At 34.8% G+C, this 25,454-nt stretch overlaps 1 protein-coding gene across 5 annotated transcripts in view; it reads right to left on the bottom strand.

Moving 5' to 3' along the window:
• The window catches only part of LOC127850681 (uncharacterized), a 242,204-nt gene that overhangs the window by 32,053 nt on the left and 184,697 nt on the right, over window positions 1–25,454 (bottom strand). For 2 of the 5 annotated variants that reach the window (XM_052383935.1, XM_052383939.1), the window contains exons 3-5: window positions 11,112–11,476; window positions 10,439–10,496; window positions 6,000–6,789 (exon numbers count right to left, since the gene is read on the bottom strand). In XM_052383935.1, coding sequence (XP_052239895.1) covers window positions 11,121–11,476 — 356 coding nt within the window. In that variant the 3' untranslated portion in view covers window positions 6,000–6,789; window positions 10,439–10,496; window positions 11,112–11,120. The remainder of the gene's footprint in view (window positions 1–5,999; window positions 6,790–10,438; window positions 10,497–11,111; window positions 11,477–25,454) is intronic. The other 3 variants (XM_052383938.1, XM_052383936.1, XM_052383937.1) reach the window with 3 other exon arrangements.

Here is a 25,454-nt window from a genome sequence, read left to right as displayed (position 1 = left end):
CTAAGACACTCACTGACACTTAGACAATCTGGCAAAAAATATAATTTATGGCTATATATAAGTCTAAATTCATAAATAATATCACACAAAATAAATATAATTAATAACACACATTCATATTAAACCATATATTATTTTCTATTTATATTATATATATGGTACATTAAGTGTCAGATAGTGGTACATAAAGTGCCAGTACATTAACGGACTGGTAGTACGTAAGGTGTAACATTCGATACTTATATCACATTTACAAATTTGCAAGTGTATTGCTGAAATATTGCTAATCAACTTTATTTTATGTGTCTTAATGAATACTTACATAGCACTATTAATTACTTTAGAAATGTTACTTCTGTGCTTGTTCAATATTTTGCTTTTAATGCTTTTCAGTAAAAATCACAGGAGTTTGAAATTCTCTCCATGAAGCTAATAATCTAATGGCGAGATAATAATCAAAGTACTGACAGTACTGGTGTGACGATGCTTTTGAGAGGATGGATATAAAAGCATCAAGTTAAGTTTATCTACATCACCACAATCACCACAATTGTGTATGTTGGTACGAAAAAAAAATTTGGTACAAAAATTTTGCGCAAAAAATTTGGGTAAGAAAACAAATTTGGGTACGAAAAAAAATTTGGGAACAAAAAAATTGGGACCAAAAAAAATTTGGGTACGAACAAAAAATTGGGGATGAAAAAAAAAAGGGTACGAAAAAAAAATTGGGTACGAAAAAAAAATTGGGGGAATGGGAAAGTAGTAGCTGTGGGGAACTTGACCCACACTCGCACATTTTCGGCCCTTCCGTCAAACATCAGATAAGTTCCTCGAAGGCAATAGTATGAATACACATTTCGGAAGCGGTAATGCGGTCCTACCTACGCGCGTCAAAATGTAAGCGAAATATGTACACAAGTCTGTCAGGAATGATTGAATTAACGAAGAAAATCGTGTATAGATGTAAGTTTTTTTAAGAAATGTGCAGAAAATATATTAAACAAGAGCTGTGTTTGTGAAACACAATGCCCCCTGCTGCGCAGCTTTGAACCCATATAATTTACCTTTGACCTTGAAGGATGACCTTGACCTAGCACCACTCAAAATGTGCAGCTCCATGACATACACATGCATGCCGAATATGGAATTGCTATCTTCAATATTGTAAAATTTGACCTATGAGCTTGACTTGAAGGATGACCTTCACCTTTCACCAATCAATATGTGCAGCTCTATGAGATACTCATGCACGCCAATATTGAAAAAGTTATGGCCAATGTTAAAGTTTTCGGACAGACAGACAGACGCTTTATATTTGACATTTGACCTTGAAGGATGACCTTCACCTTCATTTTTCACAACTGAAAATGTGCAGCTCCATGAGATGCACATGTATGCCAAATATCAAGTTGCTATGTTCAATATTAAAAAGTTATGGCCATTAAAGTTTTCGGACTGATGGACAGACTGACACACTGACTGACTGACTGACAGTTCAACTGATATAGGCCACCCTACCGGGAGCATAAAAAGCAATGGCGATATTTTTCTCAGCCACATAATTGTTAATAGTTTGATATCACAAAATGAAAGTGAAAGTAGAACTGTCAAAAATGACAACCCGTCAACGTGTTGTTTTTGCTGGCACAAGAGGGCGATTACACTCAATGTGTTCACATTTTGACCATAGGCTTTGTCAATGACCTTTATAGTATGGGTAGCTTTGATATTATTTATTGCTATCATGTAACTGCATGATTGTGTATATGTTTACAATACACAAAGCATAAATAATGATATAAATATACTGATAGAGCTTATAATAATCTGAGAACTATAGCCAGGTCAATTAAGGACTTAAAATACAATTTTGTGTCCTGATTTCATGAAGAAATGAACATGCATGTCCTAGATTTCAAATTCAAGGCCCTGGTGTGACACATTGGTAGCATTACCATTAAACTGTTACCAGGCTAATGAATTTAGTTTTTATTGAACTATCTAAGGAAATCTAAATCAGGCACTGATTTTTCTTGTTTTAATACAGTCATAGATCAGTTGTAGCCTCTGGGTAATGACCAATTTTTGCTTACATGTCACACCCTTAAAACTTTCCACAGGTCTATAATAGCAAATCTGGATTTAGGCGATCTTCAATGGTACATTTAAACTTTAGCTCTGTTACAAGAGTGCTGGTTAAGTCCAGTCACATATTTAAATCTAGGCCATGTCAAAATCAAAGTCTCAAAGACAAATGAAAGATGCGTTCATTAATTATTGTCCAGTTGTTTACTACTGCTGTAAGTTTTTATATAATATGACAGATGAACATCATGTGAGAGAAAATTCACATTATCATTGTATATCAGGTTAAAACCCAAAAGAAGTGTCCTTAAGGGTGACAGTGGTTTAAAGCTGTGGGATCCGACATCCAGAGTGCAGAAATATCCTTTTACGTATCCTTTTAGTAAATGAAAAATATTTGCTCATAATATCATTATAATTATTGTCTTAACCCTAGTTATATCAATTTATTACATAATATTTTACTTTTACTGTGTTTTAATAGTGTAGCCGGTATAGTTTTATTGCTTAAGTTTCTTACAGCATTATTATTTATATCACACATATTTAGATCATTAATCCTTTAATTAATGCTGCATAATATTATCAATACCTCTTATTTTTTATCAGTTTTATGTACATATATATGTTTTGTACAACGCCATTGAATATAATTATATAAATAGGCGTTTCATCAAATTAGCAAGTTTCAAGTTTCAAACAAAAAATTAAGTCAAATAATGCCGACTCGTTTTTTTGAGTCAGTTCATGAGGGATAATGGAGCTTGATTGGTCATTGTCAGCTCTGGTACTACTTACATGTACCCCGGGTACTCTTAAGTATACTTACATGTACCCTGGGTACTCTAAGTATACTTACATGTACCCCAGGAACGGTAAATAAACGTAATTGTACTCGGTCCATATTAGACTGTACCCGAGTTGTATTCGCGCCCAAAATCCAATGTCGTAAAACGCGCAACCGATTATCCTAAACACACTTCTCTTCGAAAAACACTGCATCAACATGCTTTCTGAGTATGCGTTCCAATAATATAGAGGCCATTCTACAGAAAATTGACATAAATGTGTATATATAATTATTACAAAAAAATAGTCGACAACGACTGATTTAGGGTTAAATTTTCCGGGTACATTTTAGTATATTTACCGTACCCGGAATACCTGTAAGTATACTTAAGAGTACCCGGGGTACATGTACGTAGTACCCGAGCCGACAATGAACAATCGAGCGATACTGGAAGGTGCAACATCTCTCACGCCCCTAGCATCGCCTTTAGCAGTATTCCATTCTCAACAGGAAAGTGCTGGAGTAATTGATCCCGAGGGACAAGAAAAACAATTGATTAATGTTCGAAATAAATAATTTGATTAATGACAATTCTGTTATTTGAACCAGGTCACAGGAAAAGCACAGTCAAATCAGTATCCAATTAAATTATTTGTTATTGTCAGAAAAACGCTTTTAAGCAAACAGCTTTCAAGCGACTGCTGGCTGATCTAGATCCAAACTGGCCAAAATCGCCTTAATGTCTCTTTTACTGTGACACAGTTCATTTAACTTTAAAATGATAAAAAGTACTAACACTATGAAAGAGTACTAACCAGTAAAGAGTTTATAATCAATGTTGAATTTCATGACAGCTTGGTGATTTGCAAATCCCGGATGAAATGTTGATATCGGGTATCAAAGTCATTCAATAAGTCGCAAAATGCTCGAATACAATTTATAAAGCACAATGTGACTTATATTGATAACTAAAAATACCAGTAATCAGTATGCCAGTTTTGCCGTGTCAAGCTGTTACGATCCAGAAAGTCCTTCATTCACATTGAGTATATGTCCTTTGAATTCCAACTATTGTTATCATAAGCGGAGATTTAGTGAATAAATAATTCATATATCCTAAATGACAGCTTCTAAATAGCGAAACAAGCCAATGTATGCAGCAAGAAAGTTTTGAATCGAGACTCTCATTAAGGTGGCCATTGTTGAATGTTGAAACACGAACGAAAACTCTGCTAGGAGAATGTTATCCATTCTCCTATATGTAAACTACCACCCTGTAATCATACAGACTGAGGGGCCATTGTCGAAACAACAAGAAGTCGCTACTGGTAGATATGACTGCGGTAGAAGAAGTTTTGGTCAAAAATAAATTTGTTTGAATAAACTTGCGGACATTTCTTTGTTTGTGTTTTTACACTTCTTTATTGATGAATTCCGATGGGGATTGTTGTCGACATTCCAGAGAGCAGGCAAGGGTAGGTACGAACGAGGTCTTTTTTGCGGGTAACGGTAGGTGTGAAAGGGGGTCATTTTGCACTTCGTAATTGGCAGACAAACACTTTTTTTGGCAAATAATGCATTGTAAATTTTTTAACCAGTAAATATTTATAAACAAGGGCTGTTTGTAAACAGGTAGGTGTGAAAGGGGGTCATTTTGCACTTCGTAATTGGCAGACAAACACTTTTTTTGGCAAATAATGCATTGTAAATTTTTTAACCAGTAAATATTTATAAACAAGGGCTGTTTGTAAAACATGCATGCCCCCCATATGGGCTCTCCGTTGGAGTGACAGCCATTGTGTGAATATGTTTTTTGTCACTGTGCCCTTGACCTTTGACCTTGTGACCTGAAAATCAATAGGGGTCATCTGCCAGTCATGAATAGTGTACCTATGAAGTTTCATGATCCTAGGCATAAGCGTTCTTGAGTTATCATCCGGAAACCATTTTACTATTTCAGGTCACCATGATCTTGACCTTTGACCTAGTGACCTTAAAATCCATAGGGGTCATCTGCGAGTCATGATCAATCTACCTATCAAGTTTCATGATCCTAGGAATAAGCGTTCTTCAGTTATCATCTGGACACCATTTTACTATTTCGGGTCATGGTGACCTTAACCTTTGACCTAGTGACCTCAAAATCGATAGGGGTCATCTGTGAGTAATGATCAATGTACCTATGAAGTTTCATGATCCTAAGCATAAGCGTTCTTGAGTTATCATCTGGAAAGCATTTTACTATTTCAGGTCACCATGACCTTGACCTTTGACCTAGTGACCTGAAAATCAATAGGGGTCATCTGCAAGTCATGATCAATGTACCTATCAAGTTTCATGATCCTAGGCATAAGCGTTCTTGAGTTATTATCCGGAAACCATTTAACTATTTCGGGTCACTGTGACCTTGACCTTTGATATAGTGACCTGAAAATCAATAGGGTTCAACTGCGAGTCATGATCAATCTACCTATTAAGTTTCATGATTCTAGGCATAAGCGTCCTTGAGTTATCATCCGGAAACCATTTAACTATTTCGGGGCAATGTGACCTTGACCTTTGACCTAGTGACCTGAAAATCAATAGGGGTCATCTGCGAGTCATGATCAATCTACCTATCAAGTTTCGAGATCCTAGGCCTAAGCGTTCTTGAGTTATCATCCGGAAACCATTTAACCATTTCGGGTCACGGTGACCTTGACCTTTGACCTAGTGACCTGAAAATCAATAGGGGTCATCTGCGAGTCATGATCAATCTACCTATCAAGTTTCGAGATCCTAGGCCTAAGCGTTCTTGAGTTATCATCCGGAAACCATTTTACCATTTCGGGTCACGGTGACCTTGACCTTTCACCTAGTGACCTCAAAATCAATAGGGGTCATCTGCGAGTCATGATCAATGTACCTATGAAGTTTCATGATCCTAGGCCCAAGCGTTCTTGAGTTATCATCCACAAACCACCTGGTGGATGGACCGACCGACAGAGCGACCAACAGACCGACATGTGCAAAGCAATATACCCCCTCTTCTTCGAAAGGTGGGAATTTTTTTTAGACTTTTTGAGGAATGGGGCTGAATTTAAGCCCAATCTTTGACAAAGTTACTAACACTGTAAGGTCTCACCTGAAGCTCAGAAGCTGAGCTGATATGCTGGCCTCGCGGATATTGTTAAGGGCCGAGTTTGAGTTCTGATTAACTTCGGACTGAGAGTCGAAGGGTGTACTGGAGCATACAACAAAACTGGTGTCATGTTTTTTAGCCTTCTTTAGTCCCAATTCAATGCAATGCCCTTTGGGCTCGGAGTACATAACCGGATGTGTTTACTTTTAGCAACTTGTTTTCAATAATGGGGGGAATTTGCGTCTGTGGTGCACAACATGAATATATTGTGCGCTGAGGACAGTCTGTAACGCTACTACTGTCCTAACTATCTACAGCAGATATACTTCTGAATGAATCATTTCAATTGTTCCTTTTTTTCTCTCGTTCCTTGCTGAATATATAGCTGTCTTATAAAGAATTAAACAAACTATTCAACGTTTAATCCTTCGTGAGATTCTTCGTGATGTCCACAGCAAGAACTAACTGTAAGCGTTACCATAAGTACTGCTATAACGTCTCGCTTCTGTAACACTCATCCCACTCTGGCACAAGAGCTAAACAAAACTACTCGGGCTTGCTTGGGGAAATCTCGACGCGGACATTTTGGTTGTTCATAACAGCGCGTGAAAACTTGACGTGCTGAGGATTTATTGCAGAACAGACTTGTGTAACGATGCTGACCCTTTGAAGCCGGAGGTCCAGTGGGAGGAGCTAGGGATCAGGGGAGGAAAAGGATTGTTTTGTATAGGGGTTTCTGCAGGCCAGACTGGTGCTGTTGCTTTGCCAACTCAATATCAATGCTAGTGCTCTCCTGAAAACAACAACACTAGAGTGGGGGATATGAACTTGTAACACATTTTTATATTACAATGTATAATACACTGCATATATGCCTCTTGATTGGATGTGAAGGTTTTCAACAGCAAAACATAATTATCTAAATTTCTAAATTGGAATTTCATTAGTGCCTTGTCCTAAATAGCAATTAATGAAAATTAATGCAGTTTAACCATTTCATATTAAAACATTAAAAGTGTTGGCTAATGCTTTAATAACCTGTAAATTCATAATTATTATTCTTACTATAACTTTCAGTGTAATTTTATAAGCCAAATTGCCGCTCATCAATATTAGAAGCTTTCGTCCCAGATTAGCATGTGAAATCCACATAAGCAAATCAGGGAGGACACTTTCTGACGATACTGGATGTTCACAAAAGAAGATACTTATTTTCAACAAAACATACCTTTAAAGAGGTAATTGTTGTCCCTAAGTAGCCTGTGCCGACTGCACAGGCTAATCTGGGACTACAATCTAAGCACATGCATTAAGCCCTATTATTTCACAGTGTGGCTCATTGATGTTTTTAGCCAGTTTTTTTCCTGCATAACCGCAAAAAAGAATGGACAATCATCTAGTTAAAAATAATAAATTGTTTATTGTACTCATAATCATTATCGGTTAACTTTTACAATTGTTTAACAGAGGTTTTACAGTTAATACAAGTTTCAACAAGCAAATTCGTCCAATTGATATCCCGGCGAATATGCTTCTGGACACAAAAGTGTTATATTTATCACTCAAAAAAGCATTTTTTCAAAATACAAAGGGCCATAACTCTGTTATTTACATATGGTGTACAATGCCGTTTGGCGTGCATCATTCTCTTATCAATATATATACTCATACCAAGTTTCAATGCAATCCGCTAAAGCACTTCCAAGATATGGCTCCGAACGAATGGACGGACGGAAAGACAGACGGACAGACAACGCCAAAACAATATCTATCCACCTATGGCAGGGGATAATAATAAATGGGAGGCAACAACTTCATATTAATGTATTCCCAAAGTTACAAAAACACACACACCATTTTTACCATGCCTTTACAGGTCTTTGGTGTTAAACTCTGTTTAAATTCACACTAGACAACAGTTCCAAAGTAAGCCATCATGTCATAAAAGTTGTAAGAAATATTACAAATTAATAAAATATGAAACAATTTAATGGCAACAACTCACTGCTGGTACATATTGACAGTTCTCTCCCTTGTTAGTGTAAGCTAAATTAATTAAAGGCCACAATATACTAAATGATTTCCCAATATAATTCAATGTAAAAGCGACAAATTAAAGAGAAAATAAATGCAACATTTAGAACATAGAGACCACCATAACCATACTTTTTCTAAAAGTTCATTCTAAGCTGAATCAATTTAAGCAATAAAAAAGATATGTCATGTTAAAACCAAACATTAACTTTACTCAAATCAAACTCTACTTCTTTTGCACCTTAAATTTTCCGGTCATTTTCTAGTGCAATGTAACTGTTTTCAGGTCAAACTTGTACTTAAGTCTCTAACTTTATCATATGTCAGGGATTAAGCAGTGAGCACCTTTTCTTTCCCTTCCAATATATCCAAGAGATAAAGCCAGAACACCATTCTAAAGTGTAAAACATGGCTTCGAGTAAAATATGATTTTTTTTAGAGAGTACAGCCCTACATGAAACTATTATTTAGTATAATGTAACCTATAAGACAACCTGAACTGTTTAAAACGCAAAAAATATGCACTTCCTTATCATTTTTCATCTATCCTCAATGTGTATGCCAAACTTCAGATTGATCTTTTACGTAGAAATGTTTGAACAATGAAAATTATTATAATAATGCCTGATAAGACATATGGCTTCCATTGTCGGTGCTTAGATTTATAAAGGGCTTTCAAGAGCAAATAATATTAACTTATATAACAGAATACAGTAAATATACTGTAAACATCTTATATGCTATATCGTAGAAGAAATATAATATTATTTAAACGTGTTTAAGCTTCTTTCAGTGCGAATTTGTGAGTTTAGAGTTGCTCAATACGAGATTCTGTACTTTTTATTATCCCCTGCCATAGGCGGAGGGATACTGTTTTGTGTCTTTCCGTTCGTCCGCCCGTCTGTCCGGAGCCATATCTTGTAAGTGCTTTGGCCGATTTCATTGAAATTTGGTATGAGTATGCATATGGATAAGAGGATGATCCACGCCAAATGGCATTGTACACCATTAGTTAATAATAGAGTTATGGCCCTTTGTATCTTGAAAATGCTTTTTGTGTGTCCGGAGCCATATTTTTGAAGCGCTTTGGCAGATTTTATTGAAACATGAAATGAGAATATATATGGATAAGAGGATGATGCACGCCAAATGGCAATGTACACCATCTGTTAATAATGGAGTTTTGGCCCTTTGTATCTTGAAACATTGTTGTTTTGAGTGTCAAATATAATACTTTTGTGTCCAGAAGCATATTGGCGTGTGCTATCAATTCAACGGATTTGCTTGTTTTAATTATTTTCCCATACAAATTTTCCAATTTAATTATTTTTCTTTACACTTTTCAATACTCGTTAACTCCATGAAGCAAAACGCATTTATTCCATGAAACTAACAAGAACGCATAATATCCCGTGAAAAAATGGTGGTTTTATGTAAATCATGCTCCTTTGTGATGGGGCCTGTTATGACTAAAAAAACAACACTGTATACACAATGATAACTTAATACCTCCTCGCAAACAGACTCTATACGGCATTAGATGGAATAGATTCCAATCAAATAGGTTTAATTAAATATCTCACAGCTTTACAAAAACTCAAGGCCTGCATGGGAATGACAGAAATTATTGCGGTGTTGTGTTTCTGAGGTGTCTGTATCGGTAAGTTGGAAAGCATAGAGCTGGAGAAGGGTTTGAGTTATTGATCATCAAGTAAAATAAGTTGTACTGAAAACACGATATACACAAGAATAGACGCCATTTTACCTTCTGTGAAATCATATCATATCATTCTCGTCCACTTCACTTATTTATACACTGCAAAAACACTATTATTCGCGGCACATTATTTTTTATTGATTTTAAGGGTTGAACGATCCACAAATTAAATACAAACACACTGGAAAATAACTTACACAAATTCCATATTTATTGTTTTCAAACTGAGAAAGTCATGCATTAACTACCACGTCCATGAAAAGCTTTTTTGAACCACAAAATAACATGCGGACGAATATATATGATTTTACAATAAACAAACAATTTAAAAGGATATTTTACCTTTTGTTAATTCATACCATTCTTTTCCACCTCATCTTAATAAACAGGAAATACACAAGCAGGGCTTTTCCTTGAGTATTTATGGGTCTGTTAAACGGACCCATACCCAAAGCGTGTTATATGCTGTTCCTTATGAAAATCTTATCTCAATTATGTTTCAATTAGATCTAACAAAGTTTATAACTATTATAATAGGATTTTATTCCTATAATTTGAAGTATTATAAATACTTATATTAAATGTGTTTTCCCAAATCAATGGACTTTTAGCACGAAACAAATAAAAAATCCCAAAATTGCATTTTTTCCCAAAGTGACCAAGAAAAGGCCTGACAAAGCGTCTCTTTTACCTTCTGCGTCATGCTTGTCCCCCACATCCTCAGCATCGTTGTCCCGACCCAGCAGCAACTGGAGCAGCAGAATAGCTTGATTTATTTCTTGTATGTATATTTAGGACTCACACATATTTATGTAAATGTAATAAAAATCAATAAGACATGTTCAACATCATAAAATATGGCAAATTAATAAATCTCACATTAAGTGTTACCTTTCTGTAAACATTGCGTAAAATATCAATATATACTCCTCCAAAGATTACTTAAACAATTTCATAATTTATTTAAAAAATATTCATCCATATACATTTCTTACATGGCATGTTTTATAGAAATGAAAGTCTAAAAATAGCCTCAGTTGCTATGTACATGTGCATCTTTGTACAAATATTAAATTTTCAGTTGAAATGCTTTGTTTTTTTCATGCGAAGTTTACAAGAATTAAATTTTAAGACCATAATTACACAAATGTTATGACAACAATAACATAATATGCATTACATCTAATGTTCCAACAAAAACCCTCACATTGTATAATCAGATAACAATATGTGCACATAAATTATTTGTATCTTTAACTACACAAACAATGTTGTATTGTAACATCACACACTACTATGTTCGTATGCTAAACAACACATTGTAATTAAAATACTAATCACTAATTTCAACAACTAATACATACATGTACACACTATTCCACTCTGAACACCAGGATGTTGTCGTCCCAGTCCTGTCCCACAATGATGGATGATGTGGTGCTGCTGTAGCAGACTGCCTCTGGCCACCACACTCCATCCTCCCGAGTAGCCAGCGTAGTCAGCTTACTCTGCCCCTCCCAGCCCACCTGTAGTACAGTGTGGTACAGGTGTCCACAGACCAGCACCTGGCCTGCAGGGGTCACATGTAGACCAGATGGGGGCACTAGTGCTGGGTCTGAGTATGTAGCCAGGAGTGTGCCATCCCTGGCCAGGGTGAGAAGCTTGTATGGGTAGCTGATGATGGTTATGTACAGCCTGTCCCCTGTGGGACTCACAGCACACTTGTATACTGCAAAACAGAGTAACATCAAGATATTGAATTACTGTAAATGTTAAATAATCTTATTAAACATACTGCAGTGATATTGTATTACTCATATGTTGCTATAAATATGCCTTTACACATCTAAAATATATGCATACATTCCAATAAAAAAATAGTTAAGTGCGACAATAAACTTCAGTATCAGTGTTATTGTGTAGAAGTTTACCATGTTGAAATGTGACTGTGGTGAGTTAGAAATGAAGAGTTGCAAAATTACACAGATGGAAACAATTACACAATAGAAAACAATCGCACAGTTCAATCAACATGTGTACATTATGAATGTTACTATACACAGCAATAATTGATTTCCTACACAGGTACCCATGTGATAACAATGTACTGATACTTCCTACATGTGCAATGTATACGACTTAATTTGTATTTTTAAAGTGTTTAATTTTCTATATCAAGAAAAATATTACTTCAAACAAAAAATATTGATGCGTTTTTATCTATTTTCTCACAAAACCAATAACAACCGCATAATGCTAAAATTAATTATTAAAATTATCCCCTACCTTTGAACACTTCTTACAATCCAACCACAAGGCACAACAACTTAAATCTTTTAAGAGAACTTATTTATACAATGTTTTGAAATTTCTCAATTAATAGCATACATACGTTTGAAAACTTCTTAAAATCCAACTATAGCTATTTAAAGAGTATCTATTTTATATAAGTTTTTATTTGTTTATTTATAAAATATATTGCACTGTACAGTAATCTGACAACCACACAAATGCAAACAAGGTCAGAAAGTGTCTCTTTCCCGGGGGACCGTTTCAATAAGATATCGTATCGTAAATATAACGATATCGTAACTCGGGTAGTTGCGATTGGATTTACGATTCTCGTAAACCGTTTCAATAACCCCCTCGTAAATGTCCTCGTAAATCGCTCTCGCAATCTACGATTTCTTTATTGTACATTTGGTTTACTTTGGGGTTATATTCAAACTGTCAACATCCGGTAGGGTGTTTACACCGTGTTGTTTTCGTAATGTGTTGCGAATATTTGAGAAAAAGCACATATAACAAACATTGAACAGAGAGCGAGATGGCTCACACGGGATCAATAGACGATTGCATAAATCAATCTTTTGTACCGTGTTACAGTGGAATAGTGTTGTTTTTTACTGTGTGCAAAGTCCATGAACTCACTGGAATTGTTACTAACGTCGTTGACGTTAGTGGAAATGGAATTTAGAAATGTCTAATCATCATGCTGAATTATCAACGGCATCATTTCTGTGGAACACTGCGATATGCCTTATATAAGTGTTTCATAGTTATGGTGCTTTTAAAGTAGTTCACTATCTGCCAAGATTGGAATGGTACTTGTATACAGGTAAAAAAAATAATTGTGCAGTGTTTATTTTATTAACATATTGTAGTGAAATAAGGTCACTTCCAACAGCCTTGCTGTTGGGCTAACTCTTTAGCGACGCGGTTAAAGTGTCTGACTACCACTCTGGAGGTCGTGGGTTATATGCCCGGCTTGAGCTCAGTATTTTCACATTAATGGCGAAGACTCAAAAAACGAACTGTGAATGCGGGACTGGGTCTGAGCTGTTTAATGGTTTCTGGGAGGGCCATGCAGATGCAAGACATGCTGTAGCGAGCGTGTCTGGGCCTTGAAACATTAAAAGGGGGAGGAGTGTAGTGAAATAAGGTCACTAAGGCTGTTGGGCTAGCTCTTTAGCGAAGCGGTTAGTGTCTGACTACCACTCTGGAGGTCGTGGATTCAATCCTTGGCTTTTGCTCAGTATTTTCACATTAATATCATACACTTTCACATATAAATATTTATTTAACTCTTTGTATTAAAGCTTGATTCCTGAAAAAGTATGATGCTTATCAAGACACTGGAGTCTATTTCCCAAGTAGAACCAATACTTTGTGTCTTCAGAGATGATCTTGAGGACCCTCCCTCATTGCCAGTGGGGATCAAAGTGGGACCTTCTGATAAAAGTAGCTAGACAGACACTATAATTATGTAATATTCCAGGGCAACCTTTTTACCCAAGGTATTGTCATAGCCAGCTTGTCGCCCACTGTCTGCCTTCCGCATCGTGCTAAAACTTTGACATTTTGCTCTAAAATCAAGAGCAAAATCAAAGTGCTTCCACCTGCAACTTTTTAACTTCATATGTAGATGTACCTTGATGAGTTCTACATGCCACACCCATTTTTGGGTAACAAGGTCTAAGGTCACTGTGACCTTAAAAAAAATCTGACAATTAAGCTTTAATTTATTCAAAAGTGCATATTATCATTGATGATTCTGTAATACATGTAGTTACATATTAAAACAGTTACAATATGTGTTACTCATTTTTTTGCTTCATAAAACATGGTTTATCTCCATGCACATCCAACTCTCTCAGTAACGCTTGATTGGACATTGTCGGCTCGGTTACTTCTTACATGTACCTTGGGTACTCTTAAGTATACTTAAATGTACCCCGGGTCACCGATTACCCTAAAACGATATTGCTTATCTTCAACAAACTAATCTTTAAAAACAAACTGTATCAACATGCTTTTTGAGTAAGAGTTTTGATAATATAGAGGCCATTGTACAGAAAATTTGACATGAATGTGAACATAATTTATAAAAAAAATAGCAGACAACTACCGATTTAGCGTTAAAATTCCCGGGTATGTTTTAGTATATTTACCGTACCCGGGGTACATGTAAGTATACTTAAGAATACCAGCGGTACATGTAAGTAGTACCCGAGCTGTAAATGGCCAATCAAGCCTCAGTAACTGTTCCTAAATTACAGTCACTATGTTGCCTTTTAAACTCCAACAAAAAAAGGTCTTGACAAATGAAATGTAGGGTATTTGCACCATATTTGTCTGTGTTTAATGATCATGTTAATAAACTTGACATGCAGAAAAATAATATACTTTTAACATAATTTTTATGTCCCCCACCACTATAGTGGGGGGCATATTGTTTTTGCCCTTTCTGTCGGTTGGTCTGTCTGTCTGTTGGTTTGTTTGCTCCAACTTTAACATTTTGCCATAACTTTTGCAATATTGAAGATAGCAACTTTATATTTGGCATGCATGTGTTTCTCATGGAGCTGCACATTTTGAGTGGTGAAAGGTCAAGGTCATCCTTCAAGGTCAAAGGTAAAAACAAGAAACCGTCGGAGACGGGTGATGCTCCCCAAAGGTTTTTTGTGTCACAATATTGCACTATATATTCAGATAAAAGGAAACGTCTTTAGGGCACAGTAGTTGGGGGGACAAGAATATTTATATATAAAATTTCAATATATATGCACATCTCCTTTTGGTAGTGAAGCTTCCCATAAAGTTTCATTGAATTCCGGTCATTAGTTGCTGAGAAATAGCCGGACAAGAATTGCACTATATGTACACTTAATGTAAAATTTCAAAGGGCCATAACTCTGTGAAAAATCATCCGACCAGAACCCGCTGATAATATGCACATCTCCTCTTGGTAGTGAAGCTTCCCATAAAGTTTCATTGAATTCAGGTCATTAGTTGCTGAGAAATAGCCCGGACAAAAATTGTACACGGACGGACGGACAGACGAAGCGGCGACTATATGCTCCCCCAAAAAATTTTGGGGGGAGCATAAAAGTGGCGCAGAAGGTAACATAGTGTTTCCGACAAACACATTTCTTGTTTTACCTGCATGTTTCCTGCATACATTCATTTTTGTGTATTAAAAAAATTATTTCTCCTTGTGAAAAATGCACTTCATCAGAAAATAAGTAGGTAACCATAAGTGCATTTTAATTGTGTTTTAAGTATATTTTCAAATAATTTAATTAACTTTTTGGAATAAACAAACTGAAAAAGTACACGCAAGTGTATTAAATTTGCATTAATTACATTTTCATATACATACATGTACCAACGCCTATTTATGAGCAGTAGTCCTAAAATGGTTTACTTATGGTTGACAAAATGCATTTTGTATTACTATTATTTCAAAATATAGCTACCCATCCAGTTCAATATAAAACTGTAATGTTAAATTATACACAGTGACACTATGTGAAGTTGGAATATAACATATTTTCAACAATTATAATGTGCTTTTTTCCTATTGTGTTTATTTATTTGACAAAATTATAAGTAAAATAGATACTTGCATATGCAAATTCATTTCATGCTCTGAATGTATTTTTGTTAAATACTGTGTATACTTTTGTATTATTTGTACTTTTCTAATGTTTAACAGTGATGGTATTTTTATTATTTTCATTGTATTTTTAAACTGTGTGCAGGCACACATCCACACAGGGTTTCATTTTTTTAGGATTTAAGAAAAATCAAATTAAACACCCAGTGAAATCAATTAAAATGATACAATTATATATGCAATAGTGTCTATTTTACTTATATTTTGTACAAATTAATAACAGGTTAAACTGCATGTACTGCAGTGTTGAAAAAACACTGTTTATTTTCAAATTGATGTCTTATTCCAACTTCACATAACAGTGTGTTCCTAGAATAATGAAGAAATACTGGAATCTCAAATTGTGTCATATCATTGTTTCTAATATCTGCATCAGCAGTAACCCTTCTGAAAATGAAATGTGCTTTTTACCAAAATGCACTTAAAAAATTGCATTTTATCTGCACTTGTTTAAGCGAATCTCTGCATTTTCTAAAGAGTACACTTTATTGCATTAATTAATTAGAAACAGATGAAGCCTTTTTTCATGTTCTTTAAATTCGAAAGTGTATTTTTCTTTTTCTTTTTTTTAAATAATCCACTTTTTCTTAGACAGTGGAGTTTTAAGTACATCTTTTTAATTTATAAAATGTTTAAAGTGTATCTTTTCTAGGTTAGGACATATTTTTACTTTAGAAACAAAATAACTCATTCTTAAAAGCATTATTAGGTGTTTGCTAAAATTCAAATTAGTAAAAAATTATTTTTTCCATTGGGGCCATACAATCAAAATGTTCACCATGAAAATGCTGACAACTTCAAACATCATTCTTAAATTTCTTTTTAAGTACAAATGTAAGCGCTTCTTCTGCGTTCTCTTTATTGCAATCCACTTTATAATTTAAAGTGTATTTAATTACATGTTGAACAAAAAGATTGTGAAGTAAGAAGCTAAAGTGACATTATTCAAGAAGCTTCTTCTCTTAAAGATTCACTAACACAACATCGAGTTTAAACAGTTTTAACAACTTTATTCGCAACAACAGTAAATATTTGTAGTGGTTATAACAATGACCCAAAGAAATATTATTTATATGATTTAAAAACAATCTGACTTCATATGTGAAGGATTATTTCAATATCTGTGGAAAATATAGGGATATGGAGTAGCTGTACACACAATTTAAGTGGAACATTTTAAGTACAAAAGGGGCATTATTAAGCTAAATGCAGGTCAGAGATAAGCAACTTGGTCAGTGACCTCACAATGACATAATGACCCTGAATACATAAGTGCTTTTAATGAAAATATGTAATAGAAACAGTGATATAAGGATGTTGCATGTTTACCATAATTTTATACACAGCTCATCATTCAAGGTATAGTCGAGCTAAAATTAAATATATATTTTACATTTAAGTTCGAATAAAAAAAATACACATTTTTTTCTTCAAGAGTTCCCGCTGTGTTCAACTGCATGTGTGTAATATAACGTATTCAGTATTATGGGTATGAGAGTCCCATCCACTGCTCCCGGGCCTTGTGGCAGAATCCAACCTTCATGCAAGTTTGTTGTTGTACACGGACTGGAAACCTATGGAATGTATCATGTGTTTAAAATTAACAGTACATGATAAAGCATTTATATACATGATTTGATTAACTGTGTTTAAATTTTAATTTATTTACTGTGCTCAAGTTTTCATCATCTATTGATTTTTTATTCACATATAGTTTATGTATCAAATAAAAAAAACAAATAGGAATAAAAAAAGATGAAAAGTAAATAAATTATGATTGTACCATCCCTGTAAAATGAAAAATAATTTTAACTTTAATTATTTGACCCAAAATCTATATGAGATTTTATCACATGCTATACCCTGTTACACATGTGTAATATACTTTTTAAGCGTTTTCATTGGCTTAGTTTTCGTTTATTGACCAATCGCATTTTGTTATTTCACCAAAATGACGTTGCAACGTCAATTGATGCCACGAAATGTAAACAACATTTGGGATTTATCATTATGTTTGCGTTAATATTTATTTAATTTGCTCATTTAAAAGCATGTGATAAAAAAAGATCTCACACTCGTTGTCGTATCATACATGTACCATATTTTATTTAACTCGTCCAGGAAATTCATTAGTAAGCTTGCCAAAGGCTCGTTTTCTTACAAAATTCCTTAACTCGTTTAATGAAATATGGTATGATATGACAACTCGTGCCAGATCCTATAAGTAAGACATGATGTTTTTAAATAAATAACATTTTTTCTACAACAGTTTAAAATCATGATTGAGTAATTGATTATAGAAATAAAGACATTTACCAATCATATGTTTGCTGATTGAACTCGTGAAGGCATGTCAAATAACTAAAGATGATCTGCTGATTCCATGAAGATCTGTCAGCTTGGAATAGATGTTTCCTTTGGCCAAAAATCTTTAACTGATATCAGTGATGAGTACCTGTTGGTGTAGTACAATATGAAAAAGTGAATAATACTAGTCTTCTAATGTAATGAAAATACTATAATATGTTACTGTTGTGTATGTGTATTCAAGAACAACAAGATATTTTGATAACTCAGTAACTGATTTGTTATTTCATGATGATCATCACTTTGGTGTTTTGTGGTTGAAGGTTTGGTTCACATGTAGGCTAACAGTTGCCTAACTGGGCACATTTTACAATCCAACATAATTTAGCAATGCATGTATCGTTCTGACAGAATATTAAATAAACATAATACAAAGAAAAGGAATAGATTGTAACGAGTTGTATAGCGTTGATAACAAACATTTACCAATAAAAAACAAGGCTCCATTGAGTACTTATCCGAACAAAAAAACTTCCGAAATCACATGCAAATTGCAATGGATAAAAGCTTACAGCAAAATTAATCATTGCACAATAATTCGAGCGGCGGAAAGCGCATATACTTCAACTGCTGTTGAACAATATAATTGAATCACACACATAATAAACACATAGGGTTTTCATGTATGATAAATTGCAATTTATTTTGATTTATTCATCGTTATCGAATATAAACAAAGGGCAGTAACTGACATATTGATTCCAACGTTAAATATTTTGCAGAAAGTAATCAAGGGATAAAAAACAACATGTTTACTTCCTCTGTATTGTCGTCGATAAAAAGACGGAGCCAAAAGCTTCTTATTCGGCGTCTAAATGCACAACATACGCGGTGTCCATTTTGTTTTCGACGTAACTACGACTGCTTCTTACGTCTCGTAGACTTACGAGAGAATTCTACGATATCGTAAGTTGCGAAAGTTTATTGAAACGCAAAATGGCAAGTTGCGATAATCGCAACTGGTTTACGAGTCGTAACATACTTACAAGAGCTTATTGAAACGGTCCCCGGGAACTCAGTTTCTATTTATAGACATGTCATGTAGTGACAGTCAAAATACTTCATTACTCATGTTTATAAATCAATAATTCTGAAAACATGTATTATTTTGGCTACTGTAGCAATAAAATGATACATATACATTATTGAACAGTTACTTTATATTATATCAGGGGGTTTTATGCTATGTAAAAATTGCCCTAAAAGGTACCAGAGTCCAAACAAATATTGAACAAAAAAAAAATCCAATTTCCATTGTTGTCTTTTTTTTGTTATGTTTTTTTAAGAAAGAAGTGCCAAATGGTTATTATATATGAAGTTTATTCTATAATAACCTTACAAAGTATATAACTATAAATTATATGATTTTTTCCAAACTGGCAAGGTAAAGGCCTGATGTGGGACAATATGGCATATATGGCAAGCATGTAACACTGCACAAAATGCCTAGAAATCATGCCACGAAAACCGCATGGATTAGAGCTATAAGCAGGCAAGATGCAACGCCAAACGGGTAGGTATCATTATTGTATCGATATCTTATATGTCGATGTACATAAATATCGTATTTGTAGGAGTATTACACCATGTAGATGGCAAGCAGTATTATTATGAACATTTTATTTAGTATTAATCGGTAAAAAAATGAATTTGATTTAATATGGCCTAATGTGTTGACATTTTACACCATGATTTGCTTATCACAAACGTGAATGATTAATTTGAGCAGACTGTCATTGAATATTTATGTTACCAGAACAGACCAGTGTAAATACCAACAATCATTTCTTCTATTCGATGAATGCCCAAAATTGTATTATAATAAAATTAAATGCCATTTATAATGAAAACGTGTTCTTATTTAAACAACATTGAACTATTTTTTCAATCTATATTGCTTGGTACACTTACAGTAGATACAACACCAACACCCTGCCCCACTGTAACATATTAAATTTGTGGCCATGTTACACACAAACTAGCATTTTTCATGTATCACTATGGCAAATTTAAGGTGTGCTGGCTGTTAATAAATTTAATTTATTTTTTTCAGTATTTATTTAAACCCTTGTGCGTATATTGATGTTGTAGATACACCAGGGTATGCTCTAATTATTGGTGGATAGAAATGGCCCAAACTCCATGAACAGGAACAAGGTGCCAACAAAATACCACGGGAAAAAGATCATTTCTATCTAGAAAGTAAAGACATGTAAATCTCTTAGAAGGTGATGAATTGCCATTTCAGCCTTTCAACACGTTTTAAATTATTTATGCATCTCATGCTTTTCACAGTATCTGAATATAATATAAACAAGGGCTGTTTGGAAAAAATGCATGCCCCCCATATGGTCTGTCAATTGTAGTGGCAGCCATTGTGTGAATACGTTTTTTGTCACTGTGACCTTGACCTTTGATCTAGTGACCTGAAAATTAATAGGGGTCATCTGCCAGTCATGATCAATGTACCTATAAAGTTTCATGATCCTAGGCCTAATACTTCTTGAGTTATCATCCGGAAACCATTTTACTGAGTCACTGTGACCTTGACCTTTGACCTAGTGACCTGAGAATTAATAGGGGTCATCTGCCAGTCATTATCAATGTACCTATGAAGTGTAATGATCCTAGGCGTAAGTGTTCTTGAGTTATCGTCTGGAAACCATTTTACTTTTTAAGTCACTGTGACCTTGACCTTTGACCTAGTGAGCTGAAAATCAATAGATTTTATCTGCCAGTCATTATCATTTTACCTGTGCAGTTTCATGATCCAAGGCATAAGCATTCTTGAATTATCATCCTGACACTATTTTACTGTTTGAGTCACTGTGACCTTGACCTTTGACCTAGTGACCTGAAAATCAATAGGGGTCATCTGCCAGTCATGATCAATGTCGGCATGAAGTTTCATGATCCTAGGCGTATGCATTCTTGGGTTATCATCCAGAAACCATTTTACTGTTTTAAGTCACTGTGACCTTGACCTTTGACCTAGTGACCTGAAAATCAACAGGGGCCATCTGCCAGTTATAATCAATGTACTTATGACGTTTCATGATCCAAGGCCTAAGCATTCTTGAGTTATCATCCGGAAACCATTTTACTATTTTGAGTAACTGTGACCTTGACCTTTGACCTAGTGACGTGAAAATCAATAGGGGTCATCCGCCAGTAATGATCAATGTACCTATGAAGTTTAATGATCCTACGCCTAAGCGTTCTTGAGTTATCATCCGGTAACCGGACAGAACGACAGACAATCTTGTGCAAAACAATATACCCCCTCTTCTTCAAAGGGGGGCATAATAATATATGCAATCAAAATTAATTAATTATAGACCATGCATTTTTACTCAAACTTTTCATTACAAAATAGTGCAAAAAACAACAACAGTTAAAAAAAATATTGTTATATGACACTCAGATCATGCATATTCATACATGTATGCAGCAATATTATTCAATAACATTTCAAAACATCAAACCTTTATTTCTAGCTTATCACTTAGGCACTTGGTTATTTGAATTTGAGTATGAAGTACCTCCTTTGAATTTAAACTGTATTGTTATTTGCATTTAATCAGCATATTTGTTTGGTGTTGTATTTATATAAAAGAAACATGCATTTACATCTTGCTATTACTTTTTAATAGGTGTCTGAAAGTGCTGATCAGTCATAATGATTCTTCAAGTCCACCGAGTTAGAGTAATTCCAGGGATCAGATTGAATGATTTCATGGGTAATGATATCAATATATATCGTCTCCAAAATTGGCTATTTGTTCTTTATAGGGTTTGGCATTTATGTATAATATTTATGTAGATATAATTTTAACTCAACAGTAACATGCCTCTAGTTCAAAGATTCTTAAGATTAACAACCACTTTTTTAATATGGACGTGAATTGTTTTTGTGAGAACAAAACATAACATACTTTATGTGGTAGGACTAGGAAATTAATATTAACTTTATTGAAAACCATTCAAATTAACATTAAGATTAATGTATGTATAATAATAAACTTATTCATTTTAGCATCCAGGCTTATTGAGATACTCTCAAGTCTGTTTTCTGGGAAGAACCAGTACATAGTGTTTTTGTAAAGATCATGAGAACCCTCCCCAAGTAGGGATCAAACCCAATGGCTAGGCAGGCACCATATCTACAATGCCACAACAAGATCATTAAACTATACAATATATAAATAAATAAATAAATATGTATAAGATTTATATATTTCATTTATGCCAGGTCACATGCTGATGACACCAGTGTCGGTGATGGCAGCTCTGAAAGTGTCGGTGGGCAGGCGTCTCCTGACAAGCATGAAATCTCCACAAATAACAAACAAGAGGGCCATGATAGCCCTGTATCACTCCACTGCTGAAGAAAAGGCTGAAACAAATATTCTTGGCATGTGTAAATACTTAAATATAGGCCCTATTTAAGCACATGTACACTTTTGTGACCCTCTGGGCTGGGTCAAATTTAACCTCAGGGACATAATTTGAGCAAACTTTGAAGATGACTACTATATCTCACTACATACAAAATGTGGTAGCCCTAGGTCCTAGAGTTAAGGACAAGAATATTTTAAAAGTTTTAACAAAATAAGCAAGATATGAGCGTATATAATGTTCAATTTTGTGACCCGCGGGTCAAATTTGACCCAAAGGGCATAATTTGAACAAACTTGGTATAAGAGGACTATAAGAATGATGTTACTGCATATCAAATTTGGTAGCAATAGTCCGAATGGTTTTTGACAATAAGATTTTTTTTAAAGATTTCACAAAATAGGCGCTTTATAAGCGTTTATTCAATTTTGTGATCCCCAGGTGCAGGGTCAAAGTTGACCCAGAGGCATTATTTGAAAAAATGTGGTAGAAGTTTATTAGATGTCTATACATACCAAATTTGGTAGCCCTAGGCACAATGTTGGTAGCCCTAGGCACAATGGTTATGGACAAGAAGATTTTTAAAGTGTTCACAAAATAGGCTCCATTAGTGTATGTTCAGTTTTGTGACCCCTGCGCAGGGTCAAATTTGACCCAAGGGGCATAATTTGAACAAACTTGGTAGAAAACTATAAGATGCCACTACATACTGAATTTGGTAGCCCTATAGGCCCAATGGTTATGGACGAGAAGATATGTAAAGTTTTCACAAAATAGACCCTATATAAGCATATGTTAGATTAGATGTCACTACATACCGAATTTGGTAGCCCTATGCCTTGTAACACTTTTGTCCTAGTAAGCTGACTGAACTCAATTCGAACTATCATACATGTAGGGATGCTCTTAAGCCTTGGTTATTTGGCGGTCAGACCGATGTTAAAACAGTCACAAACTGCTTGTTTACTGGGGTTAAGAAAAAAATACTTCAATTTGACAGGGTGATGGAAAGTTTTGTTTACTTGCTGAGATCACGTTTCTGGAACATGACCGTTTATATAAGCTTTTACATAAGCATTAGTATAAAAGAGGGGTATTTTTAAAACAAATCAAGCCATTATTGATAGCAACTCGCACAGTAAACATTATAATTTTACGGCTTTACGGTAAGGCAGGAGAGAGGGACATTTACTTTCTGGTCGGATTATTTTTGTGTTGGAGTATCTTGTTTCTTTCTTGTTTTGATCTTGTTCAATTTCTTAATAAGAATTACATACATTTACAATACAAATAAGAATAATATACATTTACAATACAACATATACAAACATTTTAAACAAGAATAAAAGACTATATATGCTATAAAAAGACTTGTTGCTTTCTTTCGCAAACTGATGAGTAATTTAACAAACCTGGAACATTTAAGTCAAAACAAAAAATTACACAACGCGACTTAAACAAACCATTGAACACTAATATATTCACATAAGGGTAGAAGTGCCACAGCCTTATGGTTAAAGGACAGGACAATTTTTAAAGCGTTCACAAAATAGGCACTATATAAGCATATAATCGATTTTGTGGCCCACAGGGCAGGGTCAAATTTGACCCCTAGGGCATAATTTCAACAAACTAAATAGAGGACTTTGTCACTACATACCAAATTGTGTAGCTCCAGGCCTAATGGTAATGGACATTTTTTTTTTTAAGTTTTCACAAAACAGGCATTATATAAGCATTTGTTCAATTTTTTGACACCCGGGGCAAGATCAAATTTGACCCCAGGGATAAAATTTGAACAGATTTTGTAGAGGACTATTAGATGTCAATACATATCAAATTTGACAGCCCTAGACCGGATGGTTATGGACAAGAAGATTTTTTAAGTTTTCACAAAATAGACCTTATATAAGCATATGTTCAACTTTGTGACCCCGGGGCAGGGTCAAATTTGACCCAAGGGATTAAATTTGAACATACTTGGTAGACAACTATAAGATGTCACTACATACCAAATTGAATAGCCCTAGGCTCGATGTTTAAGGACAAGAAGATTTTTAAAGTTTTCACAAAATAGGCTCCATATAAGATTATGTTCAATTTTGTGACCCCCAGGGCAGAGTGAAATTTGACCCCAGGGGCATAATATAAACAAACTTGGTAGAGGACTTTAAGATGTCACTACATACCAAATTTGGTAGCCCTAGGCCCAATGGTTTTGGACAAGCCCTTTATAAGCATATATATTCAATTTTGTGACCCCCGGGGCAGATTTATATTTGACCCCAGGGGCATATTGAACAAACTAAGAAGAGAACTATTATATGTCACTACATACCAAATTTGGTAGCCCTATGCCATACGGTTATGGACAAGAAGATTTTAAAAAAATCCCACAATAGGCCTTATATAAGCATATGTTCAATTTTGTGATCCACGGAGCAGGGTCAAACTTGACCCCAGGGGCATAATTTGAACAAACTTGGTAGAGTACTATAAGATGCCACTACATACCAAATTTGGTAGCCCTATAGGCCCAATGATTATGGACGAGAAGATTTGTAAAGTTTTCACAAGATAGACCCTATATAAGCATATGTTCAATGTTGTGACCCCAGGGGAAGGGTCAAATTTGTCCCCAGGGGCATAGTTTGAACAAATTTGGTAGAGGACTATTAGATATCTCTACATACTGAATTTGATAGCCCTATGCCAGATAGTTATGGATGAGAAGTTTTGAAAGTTTTTACAAAATAGGCCTTATATAAGATTTTTTTTAATTTTTGACCCCCGGGGCAGGGTCAAATTTGACCCCAGGGGCATAATTTGAAAAAATTTGAAAGAGGTTTACCCCAGGAACATTCCTGAGAAATTTCATCAGAATTGGACCAGTAGTTTAGGAGAATAAGATGTCTAAAGGAAAAGTTAGCGCACGGATGGACGCACATGCACGGACACAGGATCATGATATAAGCCCCGCTGG

The sequence above is a fragment of the Dreissena polymorpha genome, chromosome 11 (assembly GCF_020536995.1).
Source record: "Dreissena polymorpha isolate Duluth1 chromosome 11, UMN_Dpol_1.0, whole genome shotgun sequence".
In the NCBI taxonomy this organism is placed as follows: Eukaryota; Metazoa; Mollusca; class Bivalvia; order Myida; family Dreissenidae; genus Dreissena; species Dreissena polymorpha.
The sequence above is the reverse complement of the archived record's forward strand: the minus strand, read 5'-3'. Positions and strand labels throughout refer to the sequence as shown.